The sequence below is a fragment of the Pelodiscus sinensis genome, chromosome 2, assembly GCF_052426305.1.
Source record: "Pelodiscus sinensis isolate ZL-2025 chromosome 2, ASM5242630v1, whole genome shotgun sequence".
NCBI classification, from domain to species: domain Eukaryota; kingdom Metazoa; phylum Chordata; order Testudines; family Trionychidae; genus Pelodiscus; species Pelodiscus sinensis.
Window position 1 is genome coordinate 79,553,338 of NC_143053.1, and position 13,329 is coordinate 79,566,666.

The 13,329-nt window shown below is 39.8% G+C and overlaps 1 protein-coding gene across 3 annotated transcripts in view; it reads left to right on the forward strand.

The window, feature by feature from the left end:
• Nucleotides 1-8,506: 8,506 nt before the first annotated feature.
• The window catches only part of ANKRD29 (ankyrin repeat domain 29), a 39,977-nt gene continuing 35,154 nt past the window's right edge, over nt 8,507-13,329 (forward strand). Inside the window, exons 1-2 of one of the 3 annotated variants that reach the window (XM_075920861.2) lie at nt 8,507-8,919; nt 9,920-10,075. In XM_075920861.2, coding sequence (XP_075776976.1) covers nt 10,055-10,075 — 21 coding nt within the window. In that variant the 5' untranslated portion in view covers nt 8,507-8,919; nt 9,920-10,054. Of the gene's footprint in view, nt 8,920-9,725; nt 10,076-13,329 lie in introns of those variants that run through there. The other 2 variants (XM_006117207.5, XM_006117206.5) reach the window with 2 other exon arrangements.

Genomic DNA, 13,329 nt, shown 5'->3' on the forward strand with positions numbered 1-13,329 from the left:
TAATTCCTCATTTAACACTATAGATGCATTTCTGAAAGTGTTCGTGCTAAGCGAAAACATGCTATGCGGGAACAATTTTCCCATTAAAAGTATGGAAAAGGTGGGGGTTGCGTTTCAGGTGGTAGTGGCAAAGTCAATGTTTTGTTGGTGCTGGTTCATCTACATTAAATATCTAGCAACACAAGTCGCTGCGGTTTGTTAAAACACAAATATAAACACGTGAGTGAGCGGAGGAGCACTGTGACTACGTGTATTCATCCACTCGTGTATATGACCACTGTTTTACCAACTTACACTGCCGTGCAAAGTAGTCCGCCACTTGATTATTTTCGTGTTATTTTGGGGATGGTCATGTTATTCAAAAAATGTTCTCTAAAAAAAAAATTGTGCTATTGCAAAAAACGTGTTAAGTGGGCACGTGTTAAACGAGTAATTACTGTATTTAGAAGAAAGAGGAGAAGGCAGGGAAAAGCTGGCAGAAGCATGCAGTAACAACCTGAATTACAATGAAAGCTGTAAAAATATTCATGAGGAAAAATTCAACATTGGGACTGGGAAGGGACAAAAATATTTTTAAACAAGCTGTATCCTTATATATCTGCAAAAATAAGACATTTAGTAACATATATAGTAAGGATGAAATTAATTCAATAGCAAAAGAGGGAGTGTGAATTAGGGTATGTCTACACTACAGGATAAGGTCAAATCAGGATACTCAATTTCAGTAACATTAATTGCATAGCTGAAGTCAAAGTACCTTAACTTTTGGCACTGTCCACACTGCAGGAAGTCGAAGTGAGAACACTTTCCTTTCAACTTCCCTTACTCCTCATGGAAGCAGGACTACTGGCATCGACCAGATTGTTCCTCTCCATTTGAATTAGCTGTCTTAACTACAGGCAAGCCCTGCAATTACGACCTAATTGGTTCCTGGAGAACCGTCGTAAATCGAGCCATCGTAAGTCAAACCCTTTTTTCCCTATGGGTGCAATGATTAAAATGGGGGTTCCATTCCTGGCCGTTTTGTCTCCTGGGAGTTATAGTCCAGGGCACCAGCTGCTCCCACAGCTGGCGGAGGGCTGTGCCGGGGGAAGGCAGCGTGGCACGAGCTGCTCCCACAGCTGGTGGGGGGCTGTGCCAGTGGAGGCGGCAGCCAGAGCAAGGTAGTCGTAAATGTAGGGCAGTTGTATGTCTGGCAGTCGAAAGTCGGGGCTCGCCTGTAGACCCACTAATTCGAACCCTGGAAGATCGACAGCCGCAGTTTTGATCGTTCTCTGTAGTGTAGACATACCCTTTGTGTTTAAAATTGGAGACCGGACCTTAGTTCTGGATTATATTCCCAGCTCTGCCATTGATTTTCCTTGTGATCTTGGGCTAGTCAGTTAACTGCTATGGCCAGGTCAGTGCTAGCCTTTTTCTACAAATTTGCCGTTTGTACCTCTCATTGGTGCAGCTGTAATATCACGGACAAGCAGAACCAAACCTGGCACCTCTGGAGCACAGTGCATGAGCCTCTACAGCTTGAGCTAAAAGCCACTTGGCTCTCAGCAAAGGCCATGGAGTACACTCATTCTTTTGCTCTGTAAGTGGTCTAAGTGACACTAAATGGGACAGTACACCACATCCAGAAGGTGTGCAGATTACTAAGCTTCACCAGTGACATCATCTGTCAGAGCACTAATACATACAGACATAGCTTCTTTAACCACAATGTTGTCTAACTCTGTTCAGATCAGGTCCAGATGAAAAGGCAGCTAAAATGACAATTTGTCTGTCCCAACGCTCCCACCATTACTACCATTGGTGGAGATACAAATACGAGGGAAAAGAGCTAGTGGGGGTAAGGCTTCTCTGTCTTTCAATTTTCCTGTCTGCAAGAGGCAGATAATTGTACATACCTTACTGAGCTGTTGTGTTGCTTAATTAACATTTATGAAAATCTTAGAGATTCTTGGAAGAAAGGTGCTGTCTATTTACAAGTTATTACTACTACAGTCTGACAACAGAGTGAAAGCTGCATGAAGAAAATACAGGCCAGAACCACAGTCCCAGCTGATAGGGTTGCCAGATGGTTTCAGAAAAAATACTGAACCAAAAAAAAAAAAAAAAAAAAACCCCACTCACAACATGGCCCCTTTAAGAAACATGTGGTGAGGCTTTTTGGTCCTAACAAGCTGCCAGAGGCCACCTACCATCTTGCCTCCCTGCGCCGGTCCAGATAGCTCCCCTGTGGAACACAGAAAGCATTAGAGTTGTCAGGCTGCCTCTGTACTGAGCCGGACAGCCCGGTATTTTCGCCTCCTGGCTGGGAAAAAAAAAGTACCGGACATTTTAGGTGTCCGATATTTTCTGAACTTTTTTACCAGACAGGAGGCGAAAATACCAAACTGTCTGGTTCAATACCAGACACCTGGCAACCCTACTGATGACAGAAAACAAAATAGAAGTCACTTATATTACGCAATTGGAGCTTCCAACTAGAACTAAACACACAATTTGCAACAGGTAACTTCTATTAAAGTTTTTTAAATTTCAGTTCAATTTGGCTTTCTATTTGAACTGCGTCACTCAGCTGCAATTGGTCACATAAGTCAATCTGCCATTGTTTCTGTTCTCTAACTAGAGGAGCAAAAATGCTAAATGCAGATTTCTATCATATGTGCTCGTGAAAAACGAATGTAGTTTTCTGTGATTATTTGAATGTTCAAACTAAAATTCACTTTCCATGAACACCTGTGTTATTACAATTCAATTGCACAAATATCTGTTAAAAGCAACTAGACCAGAGGAAAGAAAACAGTTGTGGCAAATTCATCCAGAAATTCAAATGAAGATTTGTGGCAATTATTTGTGCATTATTTACTCAGATACAGTGCCAATTTGCCTTTCCCTTCTAGGTCACTATCTCATATCCAATCTTCATCAGACATCAGTTAGATGTCGTACAGGGAATGGGTTAATGAGTTTGGATACGAGATAGTGACCAGGTTCTTAGCAGCCAAGTATCCTCATCATAGAAACTATGCCCAAATTTGGCACTAATTGTCCTATTGTTGACAATCTTTGCAGAGGGACCATGGTGTCAATGGGCAAATAGATTGGTCTGCCTGCTCCTAAAGGTACTCTCTTCATAATAGGATTAAGACACATTTTTAGGGTAGTGAAGGGAAGCAACTGCCTTAGCGTTGCCTTATTTGGGTCCAGTTTTGTCAGCCCTCCACTTCGTGTGAGCAGTGTTTATGGGATTAGGCCCTCTGCGGATAAATATTTGATTTCAAATTTAGAGTTTGCGTGAATTCAGACCTTAGGTTTTGATTCCAAAAACTATTACTGTTATCATTACTCTTTAAAACAGCATACCAAAATCAATACCTAATGACAAACTGTTGACATAGTGCATTTAATCATATAGTTCTTTATTTTTATAAAGATTAAGGAAGCAGGAAATACCAGCACTGACAGAATGTTACAGTCTTGTAATGAAAGGTTTGTAACAGGTCAGATAGAAAATCTAGTGTTTTATTGACTGACTTATCAGTTACTTTTGATGGGATAATGAAAATACATTTTTGTTATAATTTATATTCTTTCAGGACATTTATATCTGTTATTTTTGTGGAAAGAGGAAGAGAGATTAATTATGATTTCATATGATGATTATTAGGCTTGATGTAACCTGCATGACTCTGTAACCTGTCAGTCTGGTATAACTGACTCACTGAGAAAATGCAGTGGAAACAATATATTTTAAATGATTAACATCATACTACCTAGACGCCATTGTTCCAGCATTAGCCACCAATACAATACTGGGATGCAGATTTCATGGTATAAAATTAAACAAATCCTAAATTTCTGCCTCTTGTTAAAAAATGTAATTAGTGCCTACATTTGTAATTTATCACAAATTGGTAAATGAAAACCAATTTTCACGGATGAAAACAGAACCTAGTCCTCAGCACAAACTGCTAGTCCACATTCTGACCATGGCATACTCCATCAATCTAGGTCTTGCATCTTAAGACAAATCATATTGTTAAATGAAAGAAGAAAGGCTTTAAAAAGATCCCTTGCAGCAGTTTAAGTAAATTACAATTTAAAATTAATTTTCTTTTATACTTCTGGCTCAAAGCAATTTTTCTGCATTTCTGTAATATTCCAAAAAATATGTTGATTCTAGATTAGCTAAATAATTAAAGGCATTTTATTATTTATGACAGGAAAGACAACAATGCAAGTACAGCTGTAACCAATAAAGCTATATTAAGATCTCTATTTTCTCTTAAGTTCCTAAAGGAACTACTGAATGTATGGGGGAAAAATCATCCTGTGTAATATCTAAATGATCATTGCTCCATACAGATGAGGACAAGGGGAAAAATAAATCTATGCTTCAGTAAAAAGACAGTGTAAGAAGGAAGATAATTATGAACAGAAACATTTTCAATTAAGATACATTTTGCTCAAATTGTCTTTGGTAGATGTAGATTGTGGTATACCAACAATCCCAGATTTGAACACATTTCAACACTGAGACACATGCTTACAGATATACACTATCTACCCATGTATGCATTTATATTGTAGCTATCACCATGGTCTTTGAACACTGTTAAATGTTAGACAGTTGCTTAGTTACCTTGCAACAGCACCCTGCCACAGTCACCAAAAAGCACATCCTTATCTATATCTAGATTTACCACAGTCACAAAGAAAGTTTGGATTACAACAGTCTCCGTGTTTCTTTGCAGTTCAGGCGAAAGGAATTCTTTTGCTTTTTTTCTTCTATTGGAAAGCTAGTGTTTTGGTTATTGAAGGTCATTTGGCTGGCATAAGAGTCACAGAACAATAGAGTATATGAATACCGGGATTTTCCAGGGGTGGAGCAGGGAGTTTGTACAAATTACCAGTATTTTCCTCGTCAGAGCAAAGAAAACTGTGTACTCATTAGCTGGATCAGAGTGAGAATGATTCTAGCTCTATGTTCTACTTTATTCATTCAGTATATTTTAGATAGAACCAAAAGGATCACCCATGTCTATACATACATCTCTGAAGAAGTTTAAGGTTAGTCTGACAACAGGATACTTTTAAGGTGGAGGGGAAGTATGGCTGGTGCATGAAATTATACATCTGTTTTTATCTAGAAATGCGTGTAGTTTGTTTTTATCACATGCAGTTTTGCCATAGGGAAAAAAAATCTGCAGAAAATGCTGCAGTTGTTGACATGTAGCAATAACTATGTGGATCTCAGTGTGATATACTTTCCTTTCAATAAACACATGAAAGTCCCACTTATGCAGTCATGGACAACCTCCAGCCCATGCCACACGCAGCTCCTCAGGGTACGCCGCTGGCAGGCTGCCAGACAGATTGTTTATCTTGCTTGTATCTGCAAGTACAGCTGTCCACAGCTCCCACTGGTCGCAGTTCACCATGGCCAATGCAACATGCAGGCAGCTGTACCTGTGGACACCAGGTAAACAATCTGTCTAGTAGCCCATCACTGGCTTACCCGTGGGCTGCAGGTTGCCCACTACTGCAGTAATATGTATGCAAGTGACATGTGCATATCAAAGGGAGAACCATATCTCTAAGGATCTAACATAAATGAACAAAAGCAAATAATTTTTTTAAACTCCAATCTTAGTGCTCCCTGTTCTGTATCTTGGATCAAGCAGGTTTTCAGCAAGGTCTGCTACATCCAGACAAAGTTGGGCATGTTATGGACATTATTTCAGCATCAGTTTTTAAATTCCTCATTTTTATGGATTTCAAGTTAAGCCCTTAAGTAAGAGTCTCATCTCTCCCTAATGAATGTGCATTACTCATATAAAAAGATAGTGGCATTACATACCCTTGCCTCCACATGAGAAGGGACATTACCGCCATAATGTAGATTATTTTAGATTTCTTTTTTTAGAGTATACTCCTAAATCTTCTGCCAGGTCTTTTCAAGCTGTATTCATTTGAATGGAAGTCTATGAATAAAACTAAACATGTGGGTGGTCATCAGAAGAACTGGATAAGATGAAGAATAGTAAAGCAGATGGTTAAAATGTGATAGCTGTTGATACTATTGAGGCAGTTGGAGATACTGCAGTAAAGTGGCTTTATCGATTACTACATGTTTACTTGAATCAAGCATGAATACCCTATGACTGGAGGACAGGATTGATTATGTCTCTTTGGAAGGGTATGACTGATGCAAATGATTCAAACACCTATTGGGACATCACTCTCTTTGAGTCAGCCTTTCAGTGTCCTTGGGAGTCCTTTGAAGGCAAGGTGACGGAAAATATAGCAACAGAGCAACATGGCTTTAGAAAGGGAATGACTACTAAAGATGCAAGATTTACAATAAGATAGAAGTTTAAAGGAATGACAAATGGAAGGTGTAACTCCTGTGTAGCATTATTGATCTTGAGAAAGCATATACCTTGGTTCCACGGAACCTGGTGTTTGGATTATTCAAATGGGTGGGAGGGGAAGTGGAGATGAAAGTCAAGAGCTAAGTGAGAACATACTTGGAGTTCCGGAAAGTTTTGAGATGATGAAATTGAGAAGGCAGAGTTCTGAATCTACTTTACTTCATCCTGTTATGGTGTTATTTAGGAGGAGATAAAAGCCTGTAGAGAGAGAAATAATGCATGCTGATGATGACGACCTAACACTTTTGGTTGATAGCAAAGAGGAATTGGAAAATGTTGGAACAGAGTCTGGACACCGTGTATGAAGCAAGCAGAAGGGTTTATTAACACACAGTGCTGGTGAAGTGTCACTTCGCTTATCAGGCTTGGTGAACACTGCCAGACAATAGGTTACAACTGATTATATAGGATGCTAATGGGTGGATGAAGTGATGGGAGAAGGGAAGATCCCGGACCCCCTGGATAGGTGCTAACCATGAGACAAATGATAGAAATGTAGCCGTGTTAGTCTGGTGTAGCTGAAACAAAATACAGGACTATGTAGCACTTTAAAGACTAACAAGATGGTTTATTAGATGGTTGTGACTATTTTCTTCCACTATTTGATCTGAGGAAGTGGGTCTGGCCCACGAAAGCTCATCATCTAATAAACCATCTTGTTAGTCTTTAAAGTGCTACATAGTCCTGTATTTTGTTTCATGAGACAAAATGAGAGCAATAAACTAAAGGTTACATAGTGTTTTCCACCCATAGCTTACAGAATACCTTATATCTAGTTAATCAAGTATTTAAACAAAGCAAACATCAGTTGTCAATTATTTGTTAAGTGGCGATGTGTCTGTTCGCATCAGGAAGGTAACTTTGCATGGATGTGATCCATTGGTGTTGCACCTGGGGGATTAAAGCAGAGACAGTAAAGGGTACTTGACAATTGCACACTGTTGAATATGTTATGTCCTGTCTTTCACCAGTAGGGCCTTTCCCTGAGATGTAATTGGATAGTTATCTTTATGATGACCTACCTTGGATGGGCTAAGCAAGGGGGGGGGAGGGCGGTAACCTTCAGGTACTGTACCTGTGGTATAGGTGTTTGTGTGCCTATTCCAGACTTGAAATTTAGAGTAGGGGTTCTTAACAGAATATTACAGTCTGCCTCAGAAATCTTTACCCTACACAAAATATGGCATTAAAGTGGGCATCTGTGTTTGAACACCCTGGTTTGAAGGTAAACAAAGAAAACTCAAATTATGCAAGTAGAGAAGAGCGGTTGATTGAATGTTCAAAAAAGAAGCTGAAGTGTAAGAAAGAATTTGTGCACTTGGGAAGTACAATTAGTGCTATCAGAGAGAGGCCTGGAAAACTGCAAAGAATGGAAGATGCATGGATGGCAGCAAAAAAGTGGCAACACTGAGTGACTGGCAATCATGCAACAAATGGAAAAGAAAAGTGAGAAGAGCTGCCAAGCCATGGTGAGGCAGTGCGCATGGAAGAAATTAGGGGTAAGATGAATTTGGGACACTCAGGATACGTTTACATAGCAGGGCAAAAGTCGAATTAAGCTACGCAACTTCAGCTATATCAGTTGCATAACTGAGGTCAAAATAGCGCCAAAAGCCTAATTAAGCTATCTACACAGTAGGAAGTCAAAGGAAGAACACTCTTCCTTTGACGTCCCTTACTCCTCGTACAGTGAGGGTTACAGTAGTTGGAGTAAGAAATCCTCCATCTCAACATTATTTCAAAATAATGTTTTCCTGTGTAGATGCGCACTTTATTATTTCAAAATAATGTCATTCCAAAATAATGCTGCTGTGTAGACATACCCTCAGAGATATGTAGACTGGGTAGCACACATTTGAGATGTGCTGGACATGTGATAAGATTGTATAGCCCAAGGTCCGTCTACTTCAACAGTAGCCATGGGAACAAGTTGTGAACTATTCATTGTGGCATGTTGTGAGAGCTTCCTGGTTGTTGCCGGGGAATTCCTGACTCTCCCAGCAGGAAGTTTCTGCACTGACTGAAGCTGAGAGTAGGACACAAGTAGTAAAAAGGAATCTGCTGAACTGCAACCATGTTCTATATGGGGTTTTTTACAGAATAAAACCTTGTACCTGGTGGTTTGTCTGAGTAGGTCTGGTCTGAGGCTACACAACACAGAGCACACAAAGGAGCCTCAGGCCCAGTTTTCCAAAGTTGTGTAAAAAGTCACAAGGCAGATTTTCCTTATGTTGAATACCTTCATACTGAACAGGAGGGGGACTACAAATGGAAGAAGAAGGACCAGCAAATAAAGTTTGGGAGGAAGAAGATGGCAAGAAAGGATGTATAAGACTGAAAATACAATGGAAAGACTCTGATAAAAGAATTCTGATGAGAAGAGGGCTGGAGCTCCAAGACTCACAAATGCACACCATGGATTGGAAGAAGTGGCAAAGTACTGTGAGCATGTAAACAGGAAAAGAAGTCAAGAAGTGAAGATTTGGTGGTGGGTGTGTGTGACATCAGTGGACATATAAAGGCTTTTCTACCATTTTAACTATATCTGTTAGAAACCACTATAAAGCCAAATGGTAACTGCCTTTCCCCCTTAGATGGGTGTGGTTATACCTGGATAAAGGTGCTTATGTAGGTTTTTCCTGTACATTTAGGGGAGCAAGCTATATAGTGTTATAAGGTACCTTTATATCTTTTGCATTCTTATTAGAGAATTGAGCTGATTTAACTATTGTGGGTTTTTTTTAAATCGCAGCTCTAACTGAAATAGTTAATTGGTGTAAAAACTGTGTGGACTAAGCCTAAGATTCAGAACACAACAAAAATTATAGCATTATATATATATATATATATATATATATGATGCTATAATTTTTGTTGTGTTCTGAATATATATATATATATATATATATATATATATATATATATATATATATATATATATATATATAAAACCTGTGTCTTGTTTTATCCTTGATCTTATTGATCATCCCCTTGGTAGTAAAGCTCCACACCTTTGTAAGCAGGGCATAGTTTGGCTCAGTATGCTTGCATTTTTGTGAGTTTGTACAATGCAAATGTCTGTCTGCATTTGGTTATTGCATATCTATAGTGTCTGTCATGCATACATTCATATTTGGAACATATGTATCATTAAACATAACGTAATAGGATGCTTCCGTGTGCACATTTGAACACAGTATTACAGGTGCTTGTGTGAAGCAGATGCACGTGTCTGTTCACTGAGAAGTATGAAGGGTGTAAGGCAAGGAGGAGGCATCTGCATACTTGAGAATGTGTCCATCTGTGGACACACGAGTTTGCATGAAACGTGGGTGGATGTATGCACTGGTTCCACAGACCTGCACTGTTCTATGCTGGGATGAGGGTGGACGACAGACGTGTGGATTCCTGAGTCAGTGAGCGGTGCAGAGTGTAGCTGTCTCTCTAGCTGTGAGCAGCTGCTAACTCAGCCGTGATGCTGCATGCAGCCCCTGCAGACGCTGTGCTCCAGCCACTCTGCAAAGCGAGTCTATCTGCCAAGTGGGTGAAGGGCTAGAAAGTGCTGGAGAGGAAAGTCGGCTGCGCCCGTCCCCCTGGCTAGCTCGGAATGAGCCGCTGCTGTGATGTGCAAGATGTCTTTCAAGGTAAGCTTTGCTCACTGCACTGCCGAGCTGGGGGGGGGGGGGGATCCCATCCCGTCCTCCTCTTCCTGCTGCCGCTGCCATGTCCCGTTAGCACTGCAGATGCTGTGGCTTTAGCAGGCCTGGTTGTTCGGCTGCCGTGTGGGTCTGTCTCTGCTTACAGCCGCGGCTCTCGTTTCCTTCTGCAGTCACTATTCCCCTCCCCCCGCTCCCCACGACTTTCCTTGCAGCCGATGGTCTTGGGGGGTAATGGGCACAGCTGCAAGTGTTTATATTTCATATGTTGTTGATCTTCCTGTATATGAAGCAAGGAGAAGGGGTGGTGGTTAAAGTCTGCGTGGCTCTTGGCGACTCATTTTGAGATTTAGTTTAATTGTGGGATAACTGAACATGAGTGCCGATTGCGAGGGGTAGTAATGGAGTGTGGAGGAGAACAGTTATACTTAATACAGAGCACAAGTAAGGGGGTATAAATATAGAAACGAACTACATTTTTTCCCACTTGCTAATCTATGAGCTACTAGGCCCATTTTACATCATAGCTCTTGACTTGTTTTATACTTGGTCACAAAAGCCCATCTCTTTGTGAAACTCTCCATAGTTCTTGTTTAAAGAAAAACAGGGATTGTTTGATCTTAAGGGAAACAAGAAGTAAACTCTGTAGTTTTTTGGGATATATACATCTTATGTTAAGTGTCAATGAGACTTTTTTATATATTAAATTTATTAACATAATAGTTCGATAAGTTATAAAACTATGTTAGTCTGCACTTTTGCTTTAGGACAGTCAGAATATACATGTGTACATATTATTTGTAATCTTAAAACCCTCACCTGTCATTGAGTTTTAAACAGTTTTAAAAACCAATTTTTTTTTATCCCAGCTATATCATTTGTTTACAACATGCATTTCACTCAGTTAGTGAAATTAGACTGTTTTTTAGTCTCACTTTCTGGTTCTAATCAGTTTCAGTTTTGTGAACAATGTTTAAAAAAATGTTTTAATTGGGTTTTCCTATCCCACTGGAATATTTACATTTGAAATCTGAGTAGGCCTTGTTCCTGAGTCATCCTGATGGGAACATGCATGAGGAAGTATCACAGGATCTGACCCTTATCCTTGATCTCATAGGAAAAAAAACCATAGATCCAAAAAGGAGATTTAAGGACCAATAAGGAAGGAAGAAAGCAAGAAGCAATTTATAGATAATATTAGAGAACATTTACTCTGGACATATGGCCTATAGCCAGTTGTGCAATTTTCATATAATTTACCTACTCTTCACCTATTGATTGCCAACTCAGCACCAGTTCATTGCTTTGATTGATTATTTCTCCTCTTTCCTGTAAAGCCTTTTCTTTGTTCCATTGTCTCCTATTCTCTCCCTTAACAGCAGCACCTGCTCTTTCTTATGTACTGCCTTTGTGCATCACCACTGTATTGTTTAAGTGGTGGTAGTGTCTGAAATGTGCTGGGTTCCAAACACAGAGGAAGAATCAATTCCTACCCTGAAGAGCATACCCCTTCTCCTAATGCTCTTATTTTCACCCATGCTCATTTTCCCTCAGTCTTCTATTTTCAAAAATCCTTATCCTCATCATCATCATCACTCCCTCTGTTTCCATTATTCTTCTTATCCTTCTGATATCTCATCTCCTCCTTTCTGGCCTCACAGATATTCATCTAATCTCCCCCCTTCTTCCACTCTCCCCCCCCCCTTCTCCTGGACGCTGGTAATAGATGTTCTACATAATTCCAGACCCATGTAACTACATTTTCCTATCTCTGCTTGTCCTGCCTTTTCACCTATTCCTCAGGCGTTGCTCCTCAAACCTTGCTCCTCTTAGCTGTCTCTCTCCTCTCCCATAACTACTTCCCTTTTTCCTGTTCCCTCTGGGACATTTTATCTAGCTCACTGCCTGACTAATGTAACTCTTGCAAATTCTTTTTCTTCACCCTTATCTTTCCCTGGCTATCTCCTTCCACCTTTGTCTGTGGCTGCCCTGTTCTGTGGTGTTCTCCCCTCCTCCCACTTTCCTGCCCAGAAGGCTACAGTGCCTCCTTTTTCCTCTTCTGTTCCATCTCCGCCTATAAATTACATGTGCTTTTGATTTTCTTGTCCATACTATATTTCATGGGACTATCATCTTTTCTTCTAGCAGCTCTTCTATACTTTTGCTTATGATAGGTGCCAGTTTAAAATGCATCCAGTACCAGCATATTGCCTTTAAAATCCACTGAAATTATATGTGATCAAAAATACCAGCACAGCCATAGTTTAAAATAATGCTTTCAAACATCTTCATGAAGTGAAGGAGATCAAATCATGGTGCCAGAACAAATGACATATTGAAATAAGTTAATCACATTTTCACCAAAACTATCAGCTGATAACTTTTCAAATCAGTATTATATTCTGCATCACACTTGTCAATGTTCGGAATTAGTTGTATACCTTAATTATCCTTTTTTTCCTGGAGCTTAACTCACGTTAGAAATATAGCACAGTTTTATCTAACATCTCCCATAAGTTAATAGTGCCCCTCCCCCAAATAAAACCAATCCAAGTTGATTTTTTTTATACTGCACCCGACACAATGGAGTCCAGGTACCATGGTCATACAAATAAATAATAAAGCTAGGACTGAATCAGGAAGTGAGCAATAATGATCAAGGCTTACAGCATTTCCTGGAAAGTAAAGATCAGTGAGGAGTCCCTTGCTCAAGGGTCATTAAATCCAGCTGGTCAATAATCCCTTAATAAAGCCCTGTTCTCAAATGACTATTGCCCTATTATCTGATAATGAAAATAAAAAAGCAAAAGGATATAGAACTTTGTTTTTAACTTAGGATATAATTCCAGTTGGTATGTACCAGGTATTTTTAGAGGATTAATGTCCTGTACACTGGCCAGACAGCTTGAATCATCTCTGTGCATTCCATTCAGCTTAGAACATAATAGCAAACATTGGTTCTCTTCTGATTGTTACATGATTGATGCCTTAAGTCAGTATTCCCCAAACTTTTTACCTCATGCCCCCCTTTACTTCTGTTGACACACACCCCTCTATCCGATTGTGCTAATTTCTATGCTCCTTCTCTGCCTCCTGCCAGCCATGTCTTGGTATGTAGACGTGCAAAACATTTTATAAAATGTCTTGTGATTTATGAAATGGTTGAAACTTCTCATGTAGTTGACAATTATTCTAGTGGCTAAAAGCTATACAAATAGCTATGTCAGAGGGGAGCTGGCCCC